The 25318-nt window shown below is 40.6% G+C and overlaps 2 protein-coding genes across 2 annotated transcripts in view; one reads left to right on the forward strand and one right to left on the reverse strand.

Annotated features, from left to right (window-relative positions):
- The first annotated feature begins 5063 nt into the window (after positions 1–5063).
- lamtor3 (late endosomal/lysosomal adaptor, MAPK and MTOR activator 3) lies at positions 5064–18756 on the forward strand. Its single transcript, XM_048531417.2, has 6 exons — positions 5064–5107; positions 5831–5865; positions 9056–9114; positions 10518–10651; positions 12867–12930; positions 18210–18756. The coding sequence occupies exons 1-6, from the start codon at positions 5099–5101 to the stop codon at positions 18281–18283; spliced, it is 375 nt and encodes a 124-aa protein (XP_048387374.1). The 5' UTR covers positions 5064–5098; the 3' UTR covers positions 18284–18756.
- Positions 18752–25318, reverse strand: part of dapp1 (dual adaptor of phosphotyrosine and 3-phosphoinositides) — a 62359-nt gene continuing 55792 nt past the window's right edge. The window contains exons 6-9 of the mRNA XM_048531403.2: positions 23334–23396; positions 21979–22064; positions 20986–21073; positions 18752–20637 (exon numbers count right to left, since the gene is read on the reverse strand). Coding sequence (XP_048387360.1) covers positions 20608–20637; positions 20986–21073; positions 21979–22064; positions 23334–23396 — 267 coding nt within the window. The 3' untranslated portion in view covers positions 18752–20607. The remainder of the gene's footprint in view (positions 20638–20985; positions 21074–21978; positions 22065–23333; positions 23397–25318) is intronic.

The following is a 25318-nucleotide window of genomic DNA, read 5'->3' on the forward strand; positions in this document are numbered from 1 at the left end:
CACCCCCCCCTCCCCAACCCCCCCCCTCCCCAACCCCCCCCCCTCCCCAACCCCCCCCCCTCCCCAACCCCCCCCCCCTCCCCAACCCCCTCCCCTCTCCCCCGCTCCCCCCCCTCTCCCCCTCTCCCCCCCCTCCCCTCTCCCCCCCCTCCCCCTCTCCCCCCCCTCCCCTCTCCCCCCCCTCCCCTCTCCCCCCCCCTCCCCTCTCCCCCCCTCTCCCTCTCCCCCCCCTCTCCCCTCTCCCCCCCCTCCCCTCTCCCCCCCCTCCCCTCTCCCCCCCCTCCCCTCTCCCCCCCTCCCCTCTCCCCCCCCTCCCCTCTCCCCCCCCCTCCCCTCCTCTCCCCCCCTCCCCTCCCCTCTCCCCCCCTCCCCTCTCCCCCCCCTCCCCTCTCCCCCCCCTCCCCTCTCCCCCCCCTCCCCTCTCCCCCCCCTCCCCTCTCCCCCCCCTCCCCTCTCCCCCCCCTCCCCTCTCCCCCCCCTCCCCTCTCCCCCCCCCTCCCCAACCCCCCCCTCCCCAACCCCCCCCTCCCCAACCCCCCCCTCCCCAACCCCCCCCTCCCCAACCCCCCCCCTCCCCAACCCCCCCCTCCCCAACCCCCAACCCCCCCCTCCCCAACCCCCCCCTCCCCAACCCCCTCCCCCCCCCCCCCCCAACCTGACCTTGGCTTCAGTTCTTGAGCAGTGCTGCTCCTAGGGTGTGCTGAACTGTTAGAGGTGCTGTCTTTTGGATGAGCCACCCACCCAACCCTTTCTCTGGGAATAATATTTGGAAGAGGAGCAGCAGAGGTCTCAGCAGTATCGTCCTGATTGTTCACTATCAAATTCGCATCACTGTGTGAGGACTTACTTCAGTCGTTGTTGTACAGATGTTTGTCGAGTTTGCTGTCAAGAAGTTGTCTGCTCTGTTACATTATCTTTGTTGCTCCACAAGTACTTGTAATCTAAACAGCAATGTCCTGATTGAGGATGTTGGAGATAGGCTCTGTCATGCTTTCAGAGAAAGTTGGATAATTGGAGAATAAGTGTCTCCTATTGTGGGGAACATGTAGGGAAATGCAATTACTCCATACAAAAGCAGTTGGTATGGCCAGGCAAATGGACTTTTGTAGATAACAAAGTGTGAAGCTGGGTGAACACAGGCCAAGCAGCATCTTAGGAGCACAAAAGCTGACGTTTTGGGCCTAGACCCTTCTTCAGGGGGATAAAAAATAAACCTTTTTTTCTGAAGAAGGGTCTAGGCCTGAAACGTCAGCTTTTGTGCTCTTAAGATGCTGCTTGGCCTGCTGTGTTCACCCTGCCCCATACTTTGTTGTTTTGGATTCTCCAGCATCTGCAGTTCCAATTATCTCTGATATTAAGTGGACTTTTGTGCTGAGTTTTGATTCTGTGACTTTTAACTGTGTACGTTACAATAGCGAGACTTCAAAAGTATGTTAGGTGCTGAAAAATTTTGGGAGACATCCTGAGGCCATTCTTTCAAGTATCCTGTTCTTCCAACAAATCTCCAAATGTAGTAACTTTCTCCTCTTCCCCACTCACCAGTGATTTTTAAATGTTGCTGACCCACTCAGCAGAAAAAAACAGCCATCCTGTGAGATGTTTGAGATAGTGAGATGTGTTGCTTTTGCTTTCGCTTCATCTTCACTGTCAGACCACCACAGTGATGGAGATTCCCCCAAAGAAAGGAATTAAAAGCAGTTTTCCCACCATTCTCTACAGCTTTAGTTTTAGCTTTCAGGTTTGTGTATTTGGTAAGTATTAATGTCTTTGACAATCTTTGAAATTGTACTGAAATGTCAAAAGTCCAAAGTCAGGAAATCAAAAAAATGAAGCAGTAATGGACTGCAGAAAGACAAAGACCTATAAAATGAGTAGACAGTGACAACTAAAATTTAACAAAGGGGGACTACTTTCCTGGGAGTGACCTTTTTATAGGGGTTTGTAAAACAATGCGGGGCCCTGTTATGGTGAATAGCCAAGGTCTTTTCCCTGGGGTAGAGGAGTCCAAAACTAGAGGGTGTAGGATTAAGGTGATAAGGGAAAGATTTAAAAGGGACCTTAAGGCTGTGAGTGTGTGGAATGAGCTGCCAGAGGAAGTGGTGGAGGCTGGGATAATGACAGTATTTAAAAGGCATCTGGATGGGTGTATGAATAGGGAGGGTTAGAGAGAGATAGGCTAAATGCTGGAATTGGGACGAGATGAATTCGGGGTATCTGTTTGCCCTGGGTGATTTGAACAGAAGTCTGTTTCCATGCTGTACAGCTCTATGACTGTAGAATGGCAATATAAAGCTAGTACAATTTCAACAACTGTTAAATTTTTTTGGAAGGAACAGTGACACCTTGGAGGGAGTACATATATCATTGAGTGGAAGAGCAAGTGCAGCCAAAGTACATTCAAAGTTTGACCGTGCAAAGAGGCAATTGGTAGAAACACTAAACATTTTTAAAAAGTCCCAATCCTAGGTAATATACTTTTAGAAAGGGTGCTAAAGTTTTGGAATTACAGACGTCATAGAGTTGTACAGCATGGAAATAGCCTGTTTGGTTCAGCTGGTCTGTGCCAACTAGATAACCTACACTAATCTAGTTCCACGTGCCAGCATTTGGCCCATATCCTTCTAAACCGTTCCTATTCATGTATCCATCCAGATGCCTTTTAAATGTTTAATGGTACCAGCCTCCACCACTTCCTCTGGCAGCTCATTCCATGTGTGCATCATCCTCTACACGGAAACTTTGCCCTTTAGGTTGTCCTTAAATCTTTCCCACTTCACCTTAAACCTATACCCTCTAGTTTTGGACTCCCCTAACCTGGGCAAAATACCTTGGCTGTTCACCCTATCCATACCCTTACAATTTTATAAACCTCTATAAGGTCACCCTCAGTCCAGGGAAAATAATCCCACTCTATTCAGCCTTCCCCTAGAGCTCAAAGCTTCCAACCCCAGCTATGTCCTTCTAAATCTCTCTGAACCCTTTCAAGTTTCGCAACATCCTTCCTGTAGTAGGGAGACCAGAGTTGAACAAAGTATTCTAAATGGTCGAACCAATGTCTTGTACAGCCGCAACATGACCTCCCAACTCCATACTCAATGTACTGACCAATAAAGGCAGGTGTATCAAATGTTGCCTACGTTATTCTGCCTTCATCAGTCTTTGCCACTTCAAAAAAAAGCTCAGGCAAGTTAGTGAGACATGATTTCCCTCGCGCAGACATGTTGGCTATCCCAAATTGGTCCTTGCCTTTCCAAACATACGTAAATCCTGTTCCTCAGATTCCCCTCCAACAGCGCACCTACCACTGACATCAGGCTCGCCGGTCAGTAGTTCCCTGGCTTTTCCTTGGAGCTAATCTTAAATATTGACACCACGTTAGCTCACCCACAGCTATTGATGGCAGCAGAGTTCTGGTGTACACACCGAATCAGGTTCTGGGGATTCATCTGCCTTAAGACATCCAGCACCACGACATCAGTAATGTGAAACTTGGTGTTAAGCATGATAGACTTCATGATGGAGAAGCTGGGGAATTTCTTCAAGTAGAAAAGGTTAAAAGTTGATTTGACTGCAATTCCGATTCCACTCAAGTCTTGAGCTTGTGATTGACAGACAGTCCCAATGCAGTGCGAACGGAGTGCTGCACTGTCGGAGGTATATCTTTTGAATGAGACAAAGTCAAAATACAGTCTTTACCCTCAGGTCAGGCAACTCTTGAGGAATAAGAATTTAGAAATTAGTTTCAGATCAGGGGATTTCTATTCTGATGGAGAAAGAGAAAGAGGTTCTTTTACAAAATGTGTTTGGGTTTTATCATTTTAAGAATTCAATGGCTTGGTAACATATTTCTCAAAAGCAGTTTATGTTATCGTTTTCTTATCAGTGGTGGCATAGATTATAACAGTGGGGGGTGTTCAAGTTGGAGCTGTTCAGAATTTTTGATAGGCCATAGCTGCAGTTCTGGTCACCTCGTAGGATGTATTTATGCTAGAACAGGTACAAAGGAGATGCACCAGCATGTTGCCTGGAAGGGAGCACTTCAGCTGTGAAGAGAGGCGAAATGAACTCTGGTTGTTTCCTTTGGAGCAGAGAAAGTTGCGGGGGGGGGAATGCTGGGGGAAACATTATAGAGGTGTATAAGATTATAAGGAGCATGGACAGAGTGGGTAGAAAGCAGCTGTTCCCCTCATTTGAAGGGTTAATAACTGGGTGGGGAGATGCATAAATTTAACATGTAAGGCTCGATGTTCAGAGGGGATTTGAGGAAAAGCTTTTTCACCCAAAGGGTGTCTAGAATGCACTGCCTGAGAGGATAGTTAAGGTGGGAAGCCTCAACCTTTTTAAAAAGAAATTAGATGGGAGTTTGAAGTGTCAAACACTTTAAGGTTATGGATCTTGTGCAGGAAAGTGTAGGTAGTATATTTCTAGCAGGACAGACATGATGGGCCAAATGGCCTCTTCTGTACTGTATGATTGTTCTTCAATATCCAGGGACATTGCATGCTCGGCAAATTCTTTGTTGCCCTAGGAGTTGGTCACTTTCATACAGTTGCACATTGTAGATTTTAGAAAACTATTTGGAGTAATTGTATCAGAGAGAATGCGAACTGCAGATGCTGGAGAATCTGAGATAACAAAGTGTGGAGCTGGATGAGCACAGCGGGCCAAGCAGCATCTCAGGAGCACTTTTGAAACTGTCATTCTGTTAGCTGAATAACTTTAGGACTGAAAAGTGTATTAGTGCAAAATGAAGTGAAAGCTCCCCTAGTTGTATGTGTCTTTAGTAAAATGCGTTCAGGAAGCAGGGATTTGAATGGTGAATATGGTGGCTGAAGCATGTGGGAAATTCAGCAGCAACATCAAACCATTGGATGCAGAATATATTCTGTTGTTCAGAACTAAATATTCCGATTTTTCTGATATTAAAAATTTTACATTCCTTCACTCCACATGCTCTGTTATAGCATGTTTAATTAGCATATTAAATTGAGCATGCCTTTGCTTATTTTAGTAAGTATCAAAAGATAAAGCCCCGTTTAACACAGGTTTTATGGTTTTGTTTCAGAATTGAGTTTTCTCTGCAACATTTTAAAGAAAGATGGCAGATGTAAGTAATCCTTTCTTAATTACGAAAAAATTGCGTATACTGTTAGGCTACCTATATTGTAGTAAGTTTGAACAGCATATGGAAAATGCCTTCTAATAATTAAGCTGACTAGTACAGTAAATATGATACTACAGTAAGTCATGCAGCCAGTTTCGTAGACAAGGTTCTGTTTGCATCTAAAAATGTAGTGAATAGCATCTGTGGATCCCATGAGCAAGACGTTCTCTTGTTTTATTTCCTAATTATTCAAAAATTAAAATATTAGGCTGTCATCTTCTGTTGGTCTATTTAAGCTTGCTTTGAGCAGAGTTTTCTACAGTGTGCATGCGACTATTGGGCCTGATACCCATAATGCGAGGTTGAAATTTATTTATTGAACATGTGAAAGTTTAATGTGGGTGTGAGTCTTTCCTCTTAGCCTCCTTTCAGCACAGCCTTTGAAAGAGGAAGGTATTATTTTGTGTATATAGGATCTTGCTGTTGAATACTTCATGCGTGAAGGTGAGTGTTAAATAACTGTAACCAGTTGAGACTGGCTTGAATTAAATTTGGATGCAGTTGACATTTTTAAACAATTAATTAAAAATAACTTCATGGCAGTTCTAACTGCCAACTGTTACTGGCGCAGTTAAAGGTTTGAACTTCAATTCATATTCAAGTTGAAAATGTGCAGTATAATTCTACATTTTTACTGCATTCTTCTAATGTGTGTCTTTTCTACAGGATTTGAAGAGATATCTTTACAAACAGTTGCCTAGGTGAGAATGTAAAATAACCCTTCCTCCTCTTCAATCTGTTTCAATTTCTGACTCTCTTCTTTAGATAAGTTTAGACTAGTAACTTTATGTCCAAAATACACAGTAATTCCTCTACTATTACACTGTATATTTCTTAATCGCAGATTTTTCACTCTTCCTTTTATCTTCTAATCTCCTCTTTCCTACAAGTCTGTAATATTATTTCTGGTTGAATAGCAAATATCTTTTCAATATCAATAAATAGCAAAAGAACTGCAGATGCTGTAACTCTGAAACAAAAACAGAAGTTGCTGGAAAACCTCAGCAGGCCTGGCAGCATCTGTGGAGAGAAATCAGAGTTAACGCATTGGGCCCAGTGACCCTTCGTCAGAACTGATAGTAGCTAGGAAAGTGTCGGTTTATGTGCAGAACAGCGTATGTGGAAAGGAGCATTTGATAGTTGGGGATAGAGCTCAAAGACACTAGAACAGTTGAACAGACAAAGGAGTTGATAACAGTCAGGCTGGGAGGGTGAATAGCTGTTAATGGGGACTGTTCGTGACTAACAACAGGTAGTGTGTAATGGCAGGCTATGGGGCTAGGACCTGGGAGAGCTTCTTTTTCTTAGATTAGATTCCCTACAGTGTGGAAACAGGCCCTTCGGCCCAACAAGTCTACACTGCCCTTTGGAGCATCCCACCCAAACTCATCCCCCTATAACCCCCACACCCCTGAACACTACGGGCAATTTAGCATGGCCAATCCACCTAATCTGCACGTCTTTGGACTGTGGGAGGAAACTGGAGCACCCAGAGGAAACCCACGCAGACACGGGGAGAACGTGCAAACTCCGCACAGACAGTTATCTGAGGCTGGAATCGAACCTGGGTCCCTGGCGCTGTGAGGCTGCAGTGCTAACCACTGAGCCACCATGCCACCCAGTTCAGACCTTAAAATTGTTGAATTTGATATAGAGTCCATAGGGTGGTGTTCTTCCAGTTTGTGTTGAGCTTTGCTGGAACACCGCAGTAAGCCTGCGACAGTATTGATAGTTGCTTCCAAACATATGTCTGTTAAGTGGCATTTGGCAATTTCCTCACTATCTCCCACTTCAAGTTGTAATATGCTAGACGTTGTTTCATCTGCAAGTGCCGATGGGTTACTATTGTTGGAAAGCCAGCTTGGAGATGTCTCTAAACCAATGATCAAGTGTGGTGAATGTGCCGTGTAGATATCAATGTTAAACAAACACAATGGGGCATTGTGTGGCAGTTGCTGAGTTTGCCTTCAAACTCAGGCCACGATTAGTTCTCTGGCTCTGTCCTATTTTATTTATGGTAATCTTGCTTTATAAGCTCAGTTGAAAGACTAGTCTGTCACCATCTTGACCTTAATTCTTGGTTTTGCAGCTAATGTATATCAATCAAGAATCTTAGAGGGTTGGTCTCATAACAGAAGCTGCACTTTGCAATCTAAAAGGGTAGCAGTACGGTTACGAGGTAGATAAGACATGTCTATTTGATGCAAGTTAGCCCAGGTTATTTTCTGTGGCAACAGTCAATGCGTCTTTGAAGATTTGAGCTGGTCAGTTGACATTCTAAAGCAGTGTCTGATTCAGTAAGTTGTTCAAACTTTTGTTTAGTTTTAGGTCTTCAAGACTTCATTGTAAAAGTTTTTTTCTTATTGTTCCTAACGCACTTGCTGCTATTGTTCTAAAGAAACTTCATTTTTAATGTGTAATTCCTAAAGATGGTACATGGGTGACATTTATCCAAAATGTAGACTCCACTAATGGTGGTGTGCCATTATTTTGTTACGTCAGTTTGATGAATAAATACCATTTGTTGAAATGTGAGCTGTTTAATTTTGTTAGCATAAGCAAAAATAAATATGTTGAAGGTATGGATTCAGAGAATGGTATTAAAAGTGACACTGCTTTAATGCGGACAAGCTCTGTGTAAATGTAATCTCTTTTAAATATGACAGCCTTAAATTGCTGTGTAGCTATTGCAGTATGGAGTATATATATTGTTTCCTTACTAGCTGTACCGCTACAATTAGGATCTCCCATGGTGAGTGCGTGTTTGACATAATGGCTGTGAATTTGTAACCGATTAATTTATAAGGAATGGAAATTGATTGTTATCACATTGACATGAATACATGGCATAATTCTGCACAGCCATTTTAGATCTAAAATCAGACTTAATAGACAGGATGTAAAAATGTTTTATACACAGGTATTGCATGAAATAAGAAATTACATGATGTTTGCAAGAGATGAATAGTGAACAAATCTGAACAATAATTGTGTTCAGATGAGTCATACAGCACAGAAACAGACCTTCAGACTAACTCATCCATGCCGACCAATTTTTCCCAAACTAAACTAGTCAGATTTGCCTGCATTTGGCCCAAATCCCCCTCAACTTGTACAAATATCTTTTAAATGTTGTAACTGTACCTGCATAAACCTCTTCCTCAGGCAGTTTGTTCCACATACAAACCGCCCTGTGTGAAAATGTTACCTTTTGGGTGCCTTTTAAATCTTTCCCTTCTCACCTTAAAATTATGCCCCCTACTTTTGAACTCCCCTACCCTGGGGAATAGGCTTTTACTATTCACCTTATCTATACCTCTCGTGATTTTATAAGCTTTTATAAAGTCCCCCCCACAGGCTCCTAGATTCCAGTGAAAAGAATCCCAGCCTATCCAACCTCCAAACTCAAACCCTCCATTCCTGATAATATCCTGGTAAATCTTTTCTGAACCATCTTCACTTTAGTAATATCCTTCCGAGAGCAGGTAACCAGAAATGTACACAGTTCTCCAACATCCTGTACAACCGCAAAATAATGCCCCAATTACTGGATTCATTGGTCTGGGCAATGAAGGCAAGCGTGCCAAATGCTGCTTTTCCCACCCTGTCTACCTGTGCCACAACTTCCATGGAGATGTTGGCTTCTGGGATATGTGGGTTTTGCTGAATTTTCAAAGAGCTTCAGGAAGCCAAGGAAATGTTAAAATATTTAAAGAATTTTTTTTGTTAATGCTCAACATTATTGTGAAATTGGATTCTCAGTACTGTGGGTGTTCTCATTACAATCTTACAACAGAAAACTTCCGTGTAATTTCAGTGCTTGCGCTATTTTGAATTCCAGTGCCAGTGTAGAGATGCAGCGTGAATAATTTCTGCATAATTTTTTTACAGTGTTGAGGGCCTTCATGCCATTGTGGTATCTGACAGAGATGGAGTACCTGTGATTAAAGGTAAGTCATAGCTGCTCAGTAAACCTACTCTTACACACAATTATCAGTAATTGCATCATGTTCCTGAGGATTGCACTCTTAATTTGAATTGGTTCCTTGTTTGGAAGATCTAATACAATCCCCCACATTTCAACCTAAGCGATACTGGTTCATAAATCCCATTCCATTAACTTTAAAGCGCACTAGGTATGGATTTCAACTTTGACAGCAAGTGCAGTACTGTTATTATAAATGCATTTATGTGGTGTCTCATTTCCTTGGTGCTTTGCAACTAATTAGCTACTTTTGAAATAGCCATTATGTGAGAGGTACAGAAAAGTTCACAGCTAAATAACTTGTGTTGTTCGAGGGAGAACTATTGGACAGGAGGCAGGAAATCATAGAATCCCTACGATGTGGAAGCAGGCCGTTAGCAATAGTGAACAAATTTGGCCTATAGAGTTTGCACTGACCCTCCAAAGGGCATCCCACCCACTACCCTATCCCTATTACTCTGGATTTCCCACAGCCAATCCACCTAGTCTGCACCTTGGAGCACCCAGAGGAAACCCATGCAGACATGGGGACAATGTGCAAACTCCACACAGACAGTTGCCCAAGGCCGGGATTGAACCCGGGTGCCTGGCGCTGTGAGGCTGCAGTGCCAACTGCTGTGCTGACTCATCAGAATAGATAGCAACTATTTGGCTCACTTCTCATGGCAGTGCTCCAAGCGATCACTGTTCCAGCTGAATAGCTTAAAATCCAAACAATAGATGGCAGTTAATTGCTAATGATCACCAACTGCTGCATTCTCCCTGGCGACATCTCTACCAGAGTCGACTTGCCCAACCAATCAACATTCTGCTCCTCATACAGCACATATGTAGTTTCTTCTTTATTGGAACTCTTGCAAATTGTCCTGATGAATTCAAGGCAAAAAGCTTGACAGTGTTTCTTTGTCACCAGCTCAAGTTTTGTGCTAGTAAGCAATAACTAATGATCCTATTATGAAGAAATTGTGACATGGTTAGGATCTTGAATGTTAGTGCACTGCCTGAGAATGTGTTAGAGATGGATTTAATTGAAGCTTCAGAAGAGTGTCACATAGTTAGCTGAAGACAAGTTTTGTAGTGCTAAGGAAATAAGGCAGGGGAATGTGACTAGGTGATTTGCACACAGAGCAAGAACAGGCTGAACAGATCAAATGGCTCCTGTTCTATGATACTGTGAAGTTCTGTTTCTGAAGCTTTGTAATTTCTTGTGTTTCCCCACACGGTCAAAATGGCATTGTGTGAATAACGATGAGGTTTGCCTATTTGAGATGACTAATGTATTTTGTTAACTTGCTTTTCTTTCGTAACTTTGAACTTGTGTCTGTAGAGCAATAAAAAAAATCACTGTTCCTGTGGGCTATCTTTCAGTTGCTAATGATAACGCACCCGAACATGCACTGAGACCTGGATTCCTTTCCACTTTTGCTCTGGCAACAGATCAAGGAAGCAAACTGGGACTTTCAAAGAACAAGAGCATCATTTGTTATTACAATACTTACCAGGTGATTATAAACCAAAAGCACTGCGGATGCTGTAAATCAGGAACAAAAACAGAAGTTGCTGGAAAAGCTCAGCAGGTCTGGTAGCATCTGTGAAGGGGAAAAAAAATCAGTTAACCTTTTGGGCCCAGTGACCCTTCCTCAGAACTGAAGGATCACTGGACCTGAAACTTTAACTCTGACTTAACCAGGTGATTTTTGTTTTTAAAAATCTTGGTTAATAAGTGGATTACTCAAATAGATGGTATGTGCCCTGCTCCCACCCTATTGAGTGCAGTTTTCTTATAGGAATCTAAATTCCATTTTTTAAGGCAAAATTCAAAAGAATTATTTTAAGGATGTGCGTTAATGCATGTTAAATTTGTGTGTTTTTAAAAAAGTATATGCCAGATTTGTTAATGTTTAGAGAAACTCCAAATTTATACAGCTTTCTGAATTTCTAGATCAGAATGGTTTGTACAGTTGCAACTGTGTTTATGTGTTTTCATCATCTTTCTTGCATCATCAGCCTGTCCGTCCATTTGTCTGAGACCTTGTGCCTTTTTGAATGGCTTTATCTTTCTTTAAAGAGTCAGGGATGTGTATTTCCATTTTAAATTGTTTCATTTACCAGCATTGTACATATCTTGTATGTGCAGCCACACTTGCTCGTGGCTGCCATCTAGTGGAACAGCACCTGTACAGTGCAATCTTACACTGTTCAAGACAACAAAATGTGAGGCTGGATGAACACAGCAGGCCCAGCAGCATCTCAGGAGCACAAAAGCTGACGTTTCGGGCCTAGACCCTTCATCAGAGCTCTCTGATGAAGGGTCTAGGCCTGAAACGTCAGCTTTTGTGCTCCTGAGATGCTGCTTGGCCTGCTGTGTTCATCCAACCTCACATTTTGTAATCTTATACTGTTGACCTTGCAGTGGGATCCACATTCGGAATGGTCTCCCTCAACCCATTTTTTAAAAAAAACACATTGTCGGGTGTTTTACCACCAAATAACAGGGAAACAAATTGTTGACCAAAAGAGGAAGAAAGGTTTGCATCACTTTGGTGAGACCTCCTTGTTTTAATGAGATTTTATGTTTTTCTTTAACATTTAGCCATGCCTCAAAAACTAATGGATTGATTTTTAACAAAGCCTGTTAGACAGGTGTAGCCCAAAGAGAACTTTTAAAGCAAAGATGTGAAACCAGATCCTGGAATTATTTGAAAGGGATCTATCCACTAATTATTGGGAGATGTGATGTACTGACTCTCTCTTTTAGAATGTTGATTGTCTCAACTACTGTGGTGGCTTTTGTTACAGCTGTTAAAATGTGAGTAGACTTTTCAGAGCAGATTATTGGATGTGGATTGGTCTGGAGCATCCTCAGTGAAATAAAAACACTTTAATGTAAAAGCTGAAGAAAGATAAACTGGGTAGGGGAAAATCCTTACAGCTATCCAATTATTGTAGCATTCACTTATGCAGCATGTTGAAGGCGTACACTGTACTGAATACCCTGTCTACTTATTGATGCTGTGTACTGAACTCCAGGTTTTAATACAGAAAAATCATCAGCGGTGATGACCAATTAATTCCTGTGAACAGTTTCTCCTAGATAAAGTTGGGGTCACAGTCCATAGGATAACAGGTAGACTGTTTAACACTATGATGAAGAGAATTTTTTCTCATTTAATTCTGTATTTGGAACTCTGTATGCCAGAGAGCTGTGGAAACACATCATTGACCATGTTTCCAACAGAAATCAGTACATTTCTGCAGACTAATACCAGTGATGTGCAGGAAGTGGACTTATGGTAGATAATCAACAGTAACCTAATTGAATGACCAAGCAGACACGATGGACTCAATAAAAACCTAAAGAACAAAATAAGGATGCTGTAAATCGAGAACAAAAACGGGAGTTGCTAAGAACCTTAGCAGGTCTGGCGGCATCTGTGAAGAAAAAAGTCAGTTAAACTTTTTGGGGTCCAGTGACCCTTTCTCAGAACTTCTTCAGCTTTCAAGAAGGGTCACTGGACCTGAAACACTAATTCTGATTTTCTTTTTTGTTCACAGATGCTGCCAGATTTGCTGAGTTTTTCCAGCAACTCCTGCTTTTGTCAATGGACTGACTAGCCTAACCTGAGGGTTCCCAATCATTTCATTACCTTGGTCTAAATTCATTGTTTTTGGTGATTTCTTTTTCTTCTTATTGTCCTTTTTTTCTTGGTTTTCCAGGTTGTGCAGTTTAATCGGTTGCCCTTGGTTGTTAGCTTCATAGCCAACAGCAATGCTAACACAGGTACTTCAGTTTTGTGCATTAAACATGTTAACATGGATGCCACTCTGCCCGTGCCAAAGCCAGTTACAAAACGTTTTCCTATCACATTAAGCCAAGTCCAGTACAAGTATTGTTTCAGTTCTCAAACGTGGGATGCTACTCTTGACCAGACGTGTTTGTTACCTCGCAAGTCATTGAATTGAATACAACAGTAGTTGTTTTGGTTGATATAAACAATACTTTCTGTGCACTTTCCTTTTTAAAAATAACACTTTGAATGGGACTCAACCCTATGACCTTCTGCCTGAACTAAGTCTGCTACTAACTGAACCAAAGCTAATTTTTAAAAAAAATTCTCCCTCATCCCCTCTGAAGAGAAGTGATCTTGGGCTGGTTTTACTGACCTCTGTGGTAGAGTATCTCTTACGGTTGAAGCAATTGACATTGATGGAAGCATTGACACTATTATAACAAGGAAGGCTATTTTTTGAGGTAAATTATATTTGCTGAATTTATGGATGAAATTGTCATCCTGAAATTTCATGTGCAGTCTATTATCTTGTTATTGTATCGAATGTGTGAAATTATGCAAATTATAATTTGAAGGAGACTGTAATCTGAAAAATAAACGTTGAAATTGGCATTGAAACAACTGCTCATTTTGAACTTCCTCTTCAATGGCCTGCTTCATGCAAATGTTGTTCCTTGTTATATTGAGCGAAGTTTATTAAATTCCTGGGAGAGTTATGTTGGCAGAATAATTTAGAAAAGGAGGAAAGTAATTCAGTCATTGACGGGTGAATAGTGTTATAAATATACTTGTCCCAATAATATAAATCTTAAACTTCTACATTTTGAATAATTGATTTCAGTTAAAAGTTAGGGGGGCAGTGTTGAGATGGTTTACTTTCATCCATTTTTTATGCGTATGTTGACTTACCAAAATGCTTGGAGCTTTCACTGAGCTGAGAGGCTTCTAGAAGCAAGAAGGCCTTGAGATGATGATGAACATAACTTGCTTAGAGGTGAAAGTTTGCCCTGGGGAGCAGCTGACTTTTTTCCTTTTTGGCTTTCAAAATGTCAGTTAGTACAGTGAGGCTGAATAAGGAGATCACCAAATACATGGTCTTCCATAGCTAACCAAATAACTTGGTGCTGTGAACTGAGATAGTGTGATTCAACTAGAGAGTTGGTAGGACAAAGAGAGAAGTCTCTGGCTGCAGAATAAATACTGACAGAGTGCCTACATCTGTCTGGTAGGCCATGGCGTGTGACGATTAGTATCACCTGTACTTGGACGAGATGATCGTGTTGGTAAGGCTTTGTCATATACCTGAGCTGCCTTCAAGAGTATTGGTGAGAACCATAGTGAAATAAACTAGGTCAAGTCTGTTGGATTGAGTTTAGGGTAGTTTATTTTTTAGAATCATTACCTTGTTCGTACCTATCTAGTCATTATTGCTTGTTTGTTTTCTTCAAGTTTGTATCGTAAAGATTCCTTGTGAAACAAAAACAGAAATTACTGGAGAAACTGAGCAAGTCTGGCAGTGTCTGTGGAGAGAGTCAAATTTTTGCATCCAGTGACCCTTCTTCAGGAACAGTTGGCTCTGCTTTCTCTGTCCACAGACGTTGCCAGACCTGTTGAATTTCTTCAATTTCTGTCTTTTGTATTGAATTTCTAGCATCTGAAATCTTGTTTTTTGAAGTTTCTTTGTGGTTCTATTCAACCCTGGAATATAGCTGCTTATTTTCTTACTCTTGTTCCTCCATGTATAATACTCCTTTTTTTTAAACAAACATTGTGGCCTGTCAAGCCAGGTCCTAACATAACTGCCTTACCCAGTATTCCCATAACTGGGATCATAGAAATATGTGCACATTTGTTTTTATAAAAAGATCCTTCTAACATAAGGACTCCATATAATTTGTTTGAGACCCAGTTTTAATCAAGGTTATTTGGATCCCTTTTCTGTTGCTGAGGTTAGGTTATCCAAGTTACAAATTCATCTGCCACCCTAGCGTAACAATATTTTGTTCAGTTTTGAGTAAAGGGAGTTAAAAACCAGATATTCTAAGTCCTTTTCTCAGCTTTTACTCTTTTCCAATGCAAAATTCATAATGCAATGTTGTTCTTATTTGACCTGCAGTACACTTCGGTTTAATGTCCAGGATTGATTAGTAATCCTTTTTTAACCTTCCTGCTCTACCATTGGAGCTGCTCGCTTCTGATGGCACTTTGAACTTGAATAACCCACTGCTTCTAGCTGGTTTTTCTCATTGCCTTAATTTAGCGTTTTCCAAGTTTTTTTTAAATGCACCCTGGATTTTGCTGTCATTGCTTACTGAAACTGTCAATAACTTCAGGAGTACAAATGTACACAGTTAAATATGACGATCTAGAAGTTATTGTCAGTAATGACCCACTCCTCAGAATAGTTTTAAAATCATGTAAATAGTAAATTTTTCACATCACTGAACGCAGCCTCATGAGGACTTCCTCCTTCGCAGTGTAATATATTACGAAAGGATGTAACTGCATTTTTAAACTGTGTACTAACTTTTAACTACTGCTAAAGGTCTAGAAAACTAATTTTATCTTGGATTACGTTTTCCATTATGACTAGTCTTCAAGATTTTAAAGTTTGGGATATTTCGGTTACTAATGTGTATGTACCAATCATCTATTTCCCTGTAAAATGTAAAAAAAACTGAGGGATTATCTATAGATAACAAGATATCGAGCTGGATGAACAAGGCCCAGCGGAATCAGAGGAGCAGGAAAGCTGAAGTTTCGGGTCTAGACCTGAAACGTCAGCTTTCCTGCTGTTCTGGTGCTGGGCCTGCTGTGTTCATCCAGCTCTACACCTTGTTGTCTCAGATTCTCCAGTACTTGCAGCTCCTACTATCTCTGAAACAAGGATTATCCATTTCTGTTTCTGGTTTTCTGTCTGAGAATTTCACTGTGTTTGGCTGCTTTACTCTACCCAACATCCCTGTTGCTGTGTGCTTGTGCAGGAATCCAGCATGCTTACTTTGCTGAGCCAGTGCAAATTGAAATAAGCTTGTCTGAAAATAGACCTCACTGCTGCTTAAAACTGCCCCTTATTTATGCTCAAAGAATTAGCTCGTTATCCAGCCATTTCTCTCCCAAATCCATTAATTAGAAGGTCAACCTCACTTTGTACCATTTTGTTGAAGATGCTGGCTTGAGATCACGACAGTTCTAATTACCAGTAATGGGACCAGCTGTCCTTTTCAGATTATTTTGTTTTTCTATATTTTTCTTAAAGCTCTTATCTCTGGCTTGAACGTCCATATGACCATAAGACATAGGAGTGGAAGTAAGGCCATTCGGCCCATCAAATCACTCCGCCATTTAAATCATGGCTGATGTGCATTTCAACTCCACTTCCCTGCACTCTCCCCGTAGCCCTTGATTCCTTGAGATCAAGAATTTGTCGATCTCTGCCTTGAAGGTATCCAACGTCCCGGAAAATGTCTATTTTCATAGTCTCTGTTATGTCTGGTTGCTTCAAGGCTCCTGAATTCTTGCTCTACCCTATCTTTTTGACTGACTTATTTTACTCAGCATAATACAGTCTTTGTATGTTCTTCTTGTATCTTCATTCTCCCCAAAGCAATAAGCCACCTGCTGCCTGTATCCTAACTGTGACTTTATCCATCATACCTGTGCTGGTGACATGCATTAACAATCAGTTAAAATTGGTTTAATTTTAAAATAGTGTAGACTTCAATAAAAAAAGTTTTAATCGCCTGCAAAGTCTTTACTTTCCTCAATTCTTATGTTTGAACCCCTCCATTTCTTAAATTACTCCATTTGCATCAATGCCTTCTGCTAGGTTCTAAGCTCCAGGATTCCCTAAGGTTCTATTTAAAACCTTTTGGCCAAACTTACTGTGTTAAAACCATGGTATAATAACAATACTGGTAACACACTCTCTCAGTACTTTGTAGCGCAGTTTGTCACTTGCATCCTTTTTCTATTGTGATTTCTAGTGGGGGAAACAGTCACGTTTACAACAGGAGAAAGTAACAGGGAGGATGATTAATAAGAAAGCATGGATTTGTTGGAATGTGGGTTTCCCTGGGGTTGGGAACTGCAGAATGAGTGAGGTGCAAGATGGATTCAAGGCAAGGCTGTTGATTTGAGTGGTTTAAATGAAATAGGATGTGTTTTGTGAATTTAGTAGAGTAATAAAGAGCTAATGACTGAATCCCTGTGTATTTTTACACCATAAGTTTATTACTTTTTTGCAAGAAAAAATTTAATGTTTAGTAAAAGTGAAGAAAGCACAGCTGATGCAAAAAGAGGCAGGTCTGTTTTTAAAATTACATTGCTGCATATGTAGAGAAAAATCAACATTGTGCTAAATGGGAAGAAATATATAATGGAAAGTGTGTGTTAATCTGTGTGACGATCTGTAAGATAATCACTCTGTAGAAAGATTGTCCAGTAGTTAAAATGGAGCAGCAATAAAACTGTTGAAGGGAATGCCAAGCATAAAGACACAAAATTAGGCAATGTGAAAAAACCTTTAGAATGAAGTAACTTCAAGAAGACATGCAGGTTAGGAGCATGGACATAGTTGACAATGAAGTTTAATTCAGATAAATGAGGCAATACATTTCCAGGAGAAAATTAGTGCATGAGATTAAACTTAAACTTTGGAGGCTTCAGTTCAAAGACCTAAATCTTTAAAAGTGAGGGGAGTGAACAAGTTGATAACTTTTTAAAAATAAATTGCTATACAAATCCCAATTTTTAAGCTGAGATCCAGAATATATAAAATCAAAATTTGGTACTTTAGGAATAAGTTTAAGTCCTGAAAGGATGTGAAGAGGTTCGCTATTTAATACCAGAGACGGAAACCCTTTTTATATATTGAAAAAGTCTTGATCAGAAAGAAACATTCAAAACTAGTACCGATTCAAGTAGTCATCAAAAGACTACTTCTATTGATAGCCAAAGTGTGTAAAATTGATTAGCAAATAAATAGGAGGGAAGAATGCAAATATCTTTTAAATTTGTGGAGCTAGGGCCCATCTGAAACTGGAGCAGTAGTGGAATCTGCAATAGATTTTAAAAGCAACTGAATGAATATCATCTGAACAAAGGTTTCAGGAAGGGGCAAGGCAATCGATGAGTGAGTGTACAGCTCTGAACCCTTGCTTGGTGAATTTAAGGACTAAAGGGCCATGTCAGGAAAGCTTTTGATGGCTCTTTAGTAGTGGCTCTGCATTTTATTGGTTTTCTAATTACTGTTTTCTGTCTCTGAAAGGATTGATTGTCAGTCTGGAGAAAGAGCTCGCACCATTGTTTGAAGAGCTTCGTCAGGCAGTGGAGGTTTCATGAAGAGCCAAAGCCAACGAATAGAACATCTCAAAGATTGTGAACTTACTGACACAGCATGCAGTTCCCAGGATTTCAAGTATTTCTCTTAAAGGCAGAGTCTAAAACATCCGAGAATTGGATCACAAATGACTAAGCTGTTGCTCTGCTTGACACCTTACTGCCACTAATGTGGTGTTTATTAATGAAAAATTAGTATTTCTGGTATCCTGAACTCATGGGCTGTAATTGGTTTATTTTCAAGGCAGAAGGAAGAGGAGAATCCTATAAGTGGCTTTAAATTACATTCTTTGTCTGGTTTTAATGCGCAAGCTGAAGATCTTGTTACTAAAGTGATGCACAGCTGCAAAAACTGTAGGTGTTAAAATTCACTCATGCATGTTTTGACATCTTGCTTGTATATGAAGAACCAGGAAGTGATGATCATTGACCGAGTGCAATACAGTATGGAATAAAACATGAGTTCTTAAAGCTGTCATATGTCTAACTTTATTTCTTGATAATTTGCCCCAAAGTACCATAGATTTTTTTTAAAAAGATGTAATGTGTAAATATTGTGACTTCAAAATGGGAGTTAAGATGGTGAAAGGATTGTTAGGGTTCTAACCTCTTTATTTGGAAGTCTAAAACAATACCACTTATTTCTATGTCAATTTGTTTGGTTTAGGAGGGCGTCCCCATTCTTAGCTAGAATAGTGCTGGCCGTGGTGCCAGTTTGAAATTGCACCAAGTGCAAGTTTAAAAATGCACGTTTGTGAATCATAAAAACCTTAAGGGAAGAATAGGAGTAAAAAAATGGTCTGCATGTTTCATGACCAATCTTCGTAAAGTAGGTTCAGCTATTGTCACTGAAATACTTGCAAACTCAGAATTATGAATTTAAAACTGTCAAAAGTGAGTACCCTTCATTCTGCAATGTAGTTGTTGTGGGTAGTCATAATTGCCATTTCAGGCTTAAACTGTCTAAACAAATGTGCTAAGTCCTCACTTACTCCTAAAAATTGATATTATGATTCCTGTGGAAAACAGAGTTACAACTGGAATTGGCAGGGGAGAGGTAGGTTCCTTAAGGCAAGAAAAAGCCACAAATGTACCATATGTGTACACTTACGCCTTCCAAAATTAAGATCAGCTTGAGTCAAGAAAATTGCTTTTTCCCATGGCTCTTCCTTTGAGTTTGTGACAGGTCATCTTCAGGATGCTGGCTCTTGGTTTGTTTTAAAATGTGAAATTGCCCCCAGTGCTGACATCTGCCACTGTAGCTAACACGGTGCTAAGAAATGGCCTGCCATGTGCTTGATGAGGTGGTACTGAACCACGATGCAGATGACTCAAAACATTAAAACCACATTCAAGGAAGCAGTGTAAAACAAGGACCTACTAGCTATTATTTAACAAATGGCTTTTTAGATGCAGCTGGTATTTCGCCATACCTAGCAGAAAAACAAGGTAATATTTAAAATGGCAGTGAGAATGGAAATTGAAAATTACAGTTGACATTTAAAAGATTTTCTAAAACACCACCTAATGCCCTTGTTAGTACTCAAAAATGATCAGCTTTCAAAACACTTGTATCAGAAATATCTTACAAAAGTAATGCAAAGTTCTGAGAAGCTTAAATAACATCTGCTAGCCAAAGCATTATTTCTAGATTAATTTGTTAATTTCTGTTCTACACTCTAGATCATAGATGAAATAGAGCCAGCCAGGGCTCATGTTCCAGGCAGCATTTAAACATGTTACTTCATCCTTTGATTTTTACTAATGATAACTACATTGAATGTATTAGCATAGAAATAGATCTATGCTGGTGTTTGTTCTGTACAAACCACCTCCCACCTATTTCATCTGAATGTAGCAGCATAACATTGGGCTGTTCCTTTACCACTTGTGTGCCTTTTCCTTAAATGCGACTGGTTTGGCAGAAGTTCCACGTTCTCACTGATCACTTGAAAGAAGAGACTCTGTTATTTTAAGTATTTATAACAAAGTTCTCTCCAGCAGACGACTGCAAGAGAAAAGAGCCCCAAACTGCCCAGTCATTTGATAAAGGAGTCTTTTCAAGAGGCATTCTTTATCCAGTGAGTTCAATATAACTTTGGTTATTGAGTTCCATTCTTCTAGAAATGGTCCTGAGTGCTTTGCGTTTATGGCTTTGTTAAATTGGTGTCAAATCTGTGTGCTATGCTCCAATTTCAAAGGATTAAAAAAGGGAAACTAAAGCAAAATAAATGGACTTTCAAATCCCTCAGTTTGTAGAGATGGTGGCTTTTCATCAAAAGCTAGGACCGTTGTGGCACTGCAGATGACAATTCTTGGTGATCCATTTAAGATTTTGCTGCTTTCTTCATTTGACTCTGAAATCAAAGAGAGAAAAGTTAACTAGGACTTTTAAAAACAAAATACTGCAAATCAACCCAAAATATCAACTCCAAGTTGCTGCTTGACCACCTGTGTTCCCAGCACGCTACAGAACAGCGTTATCACTCAGTTGCAGCCAACTCCATGCTAGTTTTGAGTAGCCAACTTTCTACCGGTTGATACACAAACCAACAAAGTTTTCTCCACAGGATGTATTGGCGGATAACGTCCAATCAATAATGCTCGCAGCAGTGGGTGCCTTTCCCAAGATTTACCCCAAACTCCAATCTATTCCCAGGGAACTGTCATACTCAAAACTGTTTTTCTTAAAAAGTAGGACCTACCAACTTCCATCGTATTAACTTGATCCATTCATCAGCTTCAACTCCTGTCTTTGTGCACATATAATATGTTCTTTCCGGAAATACCAAACTGCAAAAGGAAAGGGAGGTTTAGCAACACATCTTTGGTATAAACTTAAAACAAAAAAAATTGATGGTTTGTGCAGTGCATTAGGATAGAGGGTCAATTATTTTTATCCATTTTTTTGAACGTGTGTGTTTGGAACCAAACTCAAGTCAGCAGAGAAAGTAGAAGAAACTGGTTTGCTAATGACCAACTGTTGACTTCTCTCTCTCTCTCTCTCTCTCTCCAAGCTATACGTCTCTCTGCTGTCAAGTAAACGCATATCAGTGGTATTCAAGGTAGTTTTTGAGGAGCTTTGTGAGAGCAGAGGGTGTTGATAAGTCCCATATAGCTCATCTTAGGCCTAACGTATGATGAATGGCCAAGGATCCTGGGATTGTATTCATTACAGTTTAGAGGGTTGAAGGGAGATCTAATAGTAACTTACAAGATAATGCATGGCTTAGAAAGGATGGACGCTGGGAGGTTGTTTCCGTTAGGTGGGGAGACTAGGACCCGTGGGCACAGCCTTAGAATTAGAGGGGGTAAATTTACAACGGAAATGAGGAGACAGTTTCTCAGCCAGAGAGTGGTAGGCCTGTGGAATTCATTGCCACGGGGTGCAGTGGAGGCCGGGACGTTAAATGTCTTCAAGGCAGAGATTGATAAATTCTTGATCTCGCAAGGAATTAAGGCCTACGGGGAGAGTGCAGGGAAGTGGAATTGAAATGCCCATCAGCCATGATTAAATGGCGGAGTGGAATTGATGGGCCGAATGGCCTTCCTTCCAATCCTATGCCTTATGGTCTTAACTTCAACAGATTTCAACAACTTTAACGAGAGTCCAGCTGCAATGTGTGCACTGGCTGTTCATTTAAAGTCAATGGACAGGCAGTAATGAAGAAAAGAGAGAATAATTTGAGGATCTTTACCAGAAACAATTAATCCTTTCTTGTGAGTAGTCAAATTGAACCCCAGTACATTCTGTTAGATCGAGTGTCTTAATTGGTTCTGTCGACTGCAGAGTAAATGAAACAAGTATATTTTACAAAGCTAACACTTTAAAATGAGCAAATATTGCATCCACAGTTTTGATTTGACATAATGCATATTTGTGATTTAGAGCATCTCTTCTAAATCTGCGCCTTTTTATAAATTGTAATATTGCAGTGTGTTAGAACAACAATATTCCAAACTCAAACACAAGATCATAAATTACTTTTTGGTTGCACAATTGTGTAACCTAATCTCTGGAAAAGAGGATTTATAAAGGGAAATAATTCAACAATCAACAAAGTCCGACAAACACCAATATGACAAATCATTCACTTGTCACGTAATCTGATTCTATTAGTCATGTAGGTTAAGGGAAAGTAGTTGACCAAGGCATCTGAGGAGCCACACCCTCCATTCTTCAAAACAGTGTCTTGGGATCTTTTACAACCGGTTGGGAGGACTTATTGTCTTACTTTAAAACAGTCAGAAAGGCAGCACCCCTGCCAGTGCAGCAGTCCCCTAGTAGATAACACACATAGAATTACATAGAATGCAAGAATTACATAGAATGCACAACACCCAGACAAGTATATTAGTCAGTGAGTCCAAATCAATATTTATGCTTCACTCAAATGTCCTCCAACATCTAACCCTAAAATGTTAGCTGTCACTAAGTTGGTGTCAGATGGGTCCAGATTCAAGTCTCACTCCAGGACTCAAGTACAAATGTCAAGGTTGACACCCTCTTTTCAGTACTGAGGGACCACTGTTCTATTGGAGGTGCTATCTTCCAGGTAAGACGTAAAACCTAGGGCAGCTTGGGTGGATGCAAAAAAATCCTCTGGCACTATTTTGAAAAACAGCAGAAATGATCAGAAAAACTGATTATTACTGACGTTTTGGGCGATTGCTGTGCACAAATCATCTGCTTTTTCCCACATTACCCGCCTGCACAAAAGTACCCTGACAGCTCTGATTGTTGTCAACAGCACTATGTCAATGTAATCAGAAGGCACAAGGCACAGATTAAAGTCTAACGCCTTCCCCTGATGAAGGAGCAGTGCTCTGAAAGCTGTGATTTTAAATAAAAACTGTTGGACTATAACCTGGTGTTGTGTGATTTCTGACTTTGTCCACCCCAGACCACTACATCATATATAAATGTAAGATCTTCTTTCTCTTTTCAGTATACTCTTCTATTCCTTGGTCACAAATTTATCTAAATTTCAGATAAACTTAACATCTTTATTAAAAAACAATTAATAAGATGCAATTTCTTTCAATACTTAACCATTTTATCCTTGAAATATTTCAATTCGTTTCTATGTAGAATAAACCACCTTGTTTTCCAGCTCTAGAGGGGAAGCAGAAGTAAAAGATAAGTAAAGCAATCATTAATCAAAGTATAAAATTGCTCAACCCTCTAAGTGGTAAATTCAGTCACAGGAAGCTTGAACAAACCTGCTGTCCATGACTGTCAGTGACTAGCTCACTTGCCAGCTGGAAGTTTGAGAGCCTGCCTCATCTGTAATCCCTCAGAGGCTCACCAACCTGTCTCCAAATGCTCAGGTAACTCCAGTAAAACATATTTATTCCTTCTGCCCCATGACCACTTCACCCACACAATGTGAGCAGGGCCAGGTAAGGTCAGTGTCATATCGGACTTGAAATGTTAACTCTCTTTGTCTTTCTGCAGATGCCACCAGACCTGCTGAGTTTCAACAGCACTTTCCATTTTGATGCTAGTTTTTATTGCCTGTCCATAATTGCCCTCCAGAAGCTGGAGGAGGCCTGCCTTCTAAAAGAGCTGCAGTCGGTGTGTTGACTTTGGTTACCATACAGAGGCTTGTAAGGCCATTCCAGACAGAAGTTAAGAGTCAACTACGTTATTGACAATGTTGTGAGTCTGAAGACACATATAGACCAGTCAGGTAACTATAACAAGTCTCCTTTCCCAAACGATGTTAATGAACCAATTACATTTTACAATAACCTACTCATTTCACTTCACAGGTAACAAGGTGTGGAGCTGGATGAACACAGCAGACCAAACAGCATCTTAAGAGCAGAAAAGCTGATGCTTTGGGCCAAACGAAAAGTCAGCTTTTGTGCTCCTGTGATGTTGCTTGGCCTGCTGTGTTCATCCAGCTTCACACTTTGTTATCTCAGATTCTCCAGCATCTGCAGTTCCTACTATCTCTGATACATTTCATTTCATAGTCACTTTTACTGATACCAGCTGTTTATTTTATTCTTCCCCATTAATTAACCTCCAAACTGTTATAACGGAATTTTAATTCACACCTTCATAATATCAGTATTAATCCTTTAGATTACAATTCCAGGACGAGCAGACTGAATGGATCAAATGGACTATTTCTGTTCTTATGATTTCAACATGACTATTCCATTGTGCTGTATTTATATTGACACTTGACTGGGATTTCAGGGTAAAGAGTCTCCAGGCTTCAACTGAAATAAATAGCATGGCCATATAGAAAAGGAGTGGGCACATTACAAAACAGTCTCTTAGGACATGCTGCTGGCTCCTGAGGTGTGGCAGAAGAAGCTGACCTGAAAAGCCAAAACTAATTTTGCATCATCAAACCAGGTTTCTGGTTTGCAATATTTAGCACAGTTGACCTGCTATATTTAGCTCTCCTGTTTTCTTCAACCTTCCCACATTATTTCCAATGAGACGTCTCCAGACAAAGCTCTCTCCAATGGGAATGTAGAATAGTACAGTCCTAACTGTGGCCATTCAGCCTGTCAGATCTCAGCTGTCTTATTCAAAGACCGATCCAGTTTCATCCCAGTCTCCCACTTATTCCTGGAATCCCTGTACTCAATGTTCCCTCTAAACTGAGTGGATTCTCCAAGGCTCTGCATAATTGGCATGCTGACACCACACCCAGCATCACTAATCGCTCTCAGAAGTCACTGCCATGCCCAGACCTCAGTGTAGAAGTATAAAAGAGGGATTGTAGCCCGGACTCCTTTCTCCTTGAGATATTTAACCAGATCCCTATTGAAATCTCCTATTGAGGCTATTTCGATCATTGAGGGGTGATGTTAGGGGAATCCGAAAATCCAAACATGGGGCGAATTAGAGTTCACTAGCTGCTATTCTGGAATTTGGAGTTTACATTCATTAATTTAATCTGGAATTGAAAACTAGTCTCAGTAATGGTTGACCGTGAAACTATCATTGATTGTTGTAAAAAATCCATCTGGCTCACAAATGCCCCTTTTTTAGGGCAGGAAATCTGTATTCCT

This window comes from Stegostoma tigrinum, chromosome 1 (assembly GCF_030684315.1).
Source record: "Stegostoma tigrinum isolate sSteTig4 chromosome 1, sSteTig4.hap1, whole genome shotgun sequence".
Classification (NCBI taxonomy): domain Eukaryota; kingdom Metazoa; phylum Chordata; class Chondrichthyes; order Orectolobiformes; family Stegostomatidae; genus Stegostoma; species Stegostoma tigrinum.